Here is a 4,211-nt window from a genome sequence, read left to right on the forward strand (position 1 = left end):
GGGATAATCAAATAGGCAAATAAACAAGAAAAACAGATGGGAATGAACACCATGTAGAGAATTTAAAAGGATGGTATAATCGTAACTCAGATCTGAATAGTAAGGAGCCTGCCATGTAAAGACAAGGAAATGCATTCTGGACCAAAGGAACGAAGAACCTTAAAGCAAAAGTACAGCATGTCCAAGATCAGAGGCAGCCAGTATGGCTGGAGTGTGGTGGGTGAGGGCCAGAGTGGATCAGCAGCAGGGAATCAGGGAATGGACCATCAAGGCCTGTGTTCAGCAGCACAAGGAATTTTAAGTGTGAAGGGAAGCCACTGACACATTAGATAGGAAGGTGACAGAAGCAGATTTTGCTTTAAGGCGCCTCTGGCTACTCCACAGAAAATAGATTGTATGGGGACCAGTGTGGAAGGGAGACAGAAGCTGATGGCCGTGTGGGGAGTAGGGGTCGGACAACAGCCACAGGAAGGGGAGGATGCTGATGCTTGGCATTCTCTGCAGTCAGTCAGTCAACAGGAGTGGCCAATAGATTGAATGTGGTGGTGAAAAATAACCAAGAATAACAGCCACTGCAGGAGGAGTAAGGTCCTAAGAGAACTCTCTCCCCAGTGGTGCCATATCCCAACAAGCAAAGGCCCGGCCCTACAGCTCAGCCCACTGGAGGGGGCATGCAAGTTAACCACGCTGAGTGAGACTGGATTTCCTGCCCTGTGACTGGGCCTGGCCTGCCTGGCAGAAGGCTCACTAAACAGAATGCCTGACTCAGACTTGACCTCGAGCTGGCCTGGCCTCTGAGCACACTTAGTAGGGACAGTTTTCTCCCGTGGGACATACCCTTCCAGGCAGCTGTAGCCCCAAGAAGGAGGAACACCCAAGGTCCCTTCTAGATCCAATTCTAAACAGAATCCTGGAGTAATCCCTTCCTTCCCCAAACCCTGGACCTGGAAGTGTCCCATCAGGAGAGAAGTAGTCACTCTTAGTCCCCGTAAACCAAAGGGGAACGTGGGAATGGGCAGTCACATCCTAGCAAAAATACCAGAGACCAAGGGCTGTGGGCACCACATCACTTTATTTCTTTGGTTTTCTAACTTCACTCTTGGACAAAGCAAAGTTGGTCTCTCACCTGCCCGCCTGCTGTGTGGTCTCTCACTTGGGGCACAGGCTCTTAGAGACTCAGCAATAAGACAGGGGTCCCCACAAGCCAACCAGGCTGGCAGAGGACTGCAGGGTCCATGGCAGATGGGCCAAGCACCAGTAAGCAGGAGCCACACTCTTTGCAAGGGCCAGGCCAGCCCCTCAGTCATCCTTCCCTTAGCAGCCATCCTTGGTTTTTCCTGTACATCCCCACACCTGTTCACATTGAACCTGGCACCCTCCCTCTCAGGGTGCCAGACAGAAGCCACCAAACTGCTCCACATTTGCTTTTGAATGTTCCTTGAAGAAACATCTTTGAGTAAGGAGGGTGCCAACCCCCCAAAGGAACTAAAGACATATATTCTGCTCAACAGGACAGATGGCCAAGATATAATACTCCTTTCATCCACAGGAAAAGCTGAAGCAGCCTTAGCTAACCAAACCCCCTCTGGACTCCCCAACACATACAGCTTTCAATACCAGCAAGGGGGCCCAGCCAACCCACTTAAATCAAAACAAAAAACTAAAAGACACAAAAATAAAAATAAGAATGGCACACAACTAAAAAGAACATTTCTGGTCCTGTAGCTCTACAAGAGACAAGACAGCCAATTTCTGGCTTTGCCCTGGAGCCAAAAAACAACACAAGTCTGTCGCTGGATTCCGGGCAGGTCAGGTCCCTGACCCTCTCCAAACTGGTCCCCCTTCCTCCCAGCTACCACACACCTCCTGGTCAACCATCAACCAGGGTGAGGCCATCATAGAGGGCCCGCTTCCACATGTAGTAGGTGGAGCGGGCAGTGAACGGAAAGAGGGCACTGAACTCCTTGTAGGAGGGGAAGCTCTTGGACTGGAAGCGCTTCTGCAAGAACAACTTGGCCTGGGCCTTGAACTTTGTGGTGGTGAGCATGTCCATCACCAGCACCTGGCCATCCCTGCCACCTGCTGCTGCCACCACAGGGTGGCTGGCCAGGGACCCACCGTGGGGCCGGCCCTGGGCCATGACTGCCTCCCGCAGGGCCCCCTCTCTAGAAGGCCCTCCCTGTGCCTTCTGTGGATCTTCTCCTGGGGAAGTGACCACCTGCAGGCTCCATGCAGGTGAGGCTGTCACATCTGTCACATTCCTGCCAGCTCCTTTCTCCTGCTTCTCCTCAGCCTGCTGCACCTCCCCTTTGCCCAAAGTGGAGACCTGCAACTGGAGTTTGGACAGGCTTCTGGACCAGCCCCGGGCAAGACTCTTCCAGACCCAAAAGGTTGAGGGGGACAGGCTGGGGTAGCGCAAGCGGAAACGACAGAAGGGGAGATGCCCGCTCAGCACCTGCTTGCGGGCAGCTCTGCGCAGACGCCTCTGCCACCGGGACAGAGGCACCCGAGGGCGCAGGGACTCCCGGGGTACGGGAGGCACCCTAGGCCTTGCTTTCCCTGACCCTTCTCCCACCTCACCCTTCCAAGGGAGTAGGGCCTCTTCCACAACAGACTCTGGCTGGGATGCCCCAGATGCTGAAAGGACTGGTGGGGGCTTGAAGCTGGGGTTCCTTCGGAGCGCCTTTCGGCGCCAGTTGTAGTAGGTGGACCGGGAGATGCCGGGAAACCTGCGTTTGAAGCAACGATAGGGCACCAGCATGTTCAGGGAGATGCAGTGCTCCAGGTACAACTTGGCCCGCTGCATGAGGACCATTCCTTGGCTTGACAGGGCCAGTGAGGAGCATCCCAGCCCCTCAGCAACATGCATCTCTGGCAGCTTCTCCAGCTCCTCCTTGGGGGCCAGGGCCTGGCAGGCACCAGAGCCTAGGAGCTCGTGCTTCCAGGCATAGTAGGTGGAGCGGGAGATCTCAGGGAACCTCTGCAGGAACTGCTGCAGCGGCATGACGCCCCCACGGTGAACACTGTCCTGCAGGAAGTGCTTGGCTGAGAAGCGGGCGGCCACCTTCTGCCGGTGCTCCTGGGACTGCCGCTGCCAGCGGTAGAAGGTGCTCTTGGTGACGCTGTAGCGCTCATAGAGGTGGGAGTAGCTGAGACCAGGTTCCCGGCTGAGCTGCTCCAGGGTCTTGGCCGGCGGGGGCAGCCGGGCCAGGGCTGGAGGAGCTGGGACCAGGCCAGCAGCGCCTTCAGCCTCCACCTCCTCCAGCCCCACCACAGGGGCAAAGTACTGGTGGCGGAAGAGGTGACTGGTGAGAGGCTGGCCAGCCCACATGATGTGCAGTGTGGCGGGTATGTGGTCACAGCGGCGGGGCCGGATGACACGGTTAAAGTACGGTCGGATCTTAAGGTTGCGCATTGGGTAGATGGAGTAGATATTGCGCTGAAGGACAGAGGCCAGGGCATACAAGTGCCACACGTTGGAGAAGCTGCTAGGGAAGCAGGTGGCCTTGACATCCGCATCAAAGATGGCTTCCAGCGTGGCAGATGGCAGGCTGGTCATCTCGGGGGACTCCTCAGAGCACAGGGAATAGCGCACAGCCTGCAGCATGACCTTGGAGTCGATCATGCCCTGAAGGTAGTAGTGTCTGTGCAGCAGCATCTCCACCACAGTGCGGGCCCGCAGCTCCAGGCTGAGGCTGGCGTCACCCCACAGCAGCATGCTGGCTGCCTCGAACAGCAGGCTGCCCTCACCCTTGCACAGCAGCGGCAGCATGTTCCGGGGAGCGTCCTCTGGGTACAGGCTCAGGGCCACCGAGTCCACCTCCAGCACCTGGGGGCTGGGCCCCCCTTCCCGGCAGGTGGGGAGGGTGAAGGAAGACAGGACCTGCTTGGCCTCTAGAGCAGCACTGACAAGACCCTCCAGGCCCTCGGACTCCACAGCCTCCTGCAGCTCCTGCAGCACATGCTGTACAAGCTGCTCCCGAGATGTCATCCTGCCAGGGCAAAGGATAGAGGGCAGAGATCAATGGTGCCCTGTCCACTACTCCTCCTCCCTGCAGAAAATGTGCATCACACCTATTTCCTGATAGAATGGCTAAGCGCCTCCTAGGGTTTGTCTAATCACTCAGTGGTGCTAAGAGAAGAGCCTGGTCTCTGGGTCCTGGCTGTGAATCCTGGCTCTGATATTAGCTTGGGCAAGTCACTTAACCTCA

The 4,211-nt window shown here is 56.5% G+C and overlaps 1 protein-coding gene across 1 annotated transcript; it reads right to left on the minus strand.

The window, feature by feature from the left end:
- Positions 1-804: 804 nt before the first annotated feature.
- On the minus strand, positions 805-3,991 carry VRTN (vertebrae development associated). The gene has a single exon (XM_017656764.3). It carries the CDS (start codon positions 3,989-3,991, stop codon positions 1,871-1,873), a length of 2,121 nt encoding a protein of 706 aa, XP_017512253.3. The 3' UTR covers positions 805-1,870.
- Between the last annotated feature and the right edge of the window lie 220 nt (positions 3,992-4,211).

This window comes from Manis javanica, chromosome 8, assembly GCF_040802235.1.
Source record: "Manis javanica isolate MJ-LG chromosome 8, MJ_LKY, whole genome shotgun sequence".
NCBI lineage: Eukaryota > Metazoa > Chordata > Mammalia > Pholidota > Manidae > Manis > Manis javanica.

What these genes read in the sequence shown, in the direction of transcription:
- VRTN (XM_017656764.3), bottom strand. Translation starts at nt 3,991, where the DNA reads ATGACATCTCGGGAGCAGCTTGTACAGCATGTGCTGCAGGAGCTGCAG.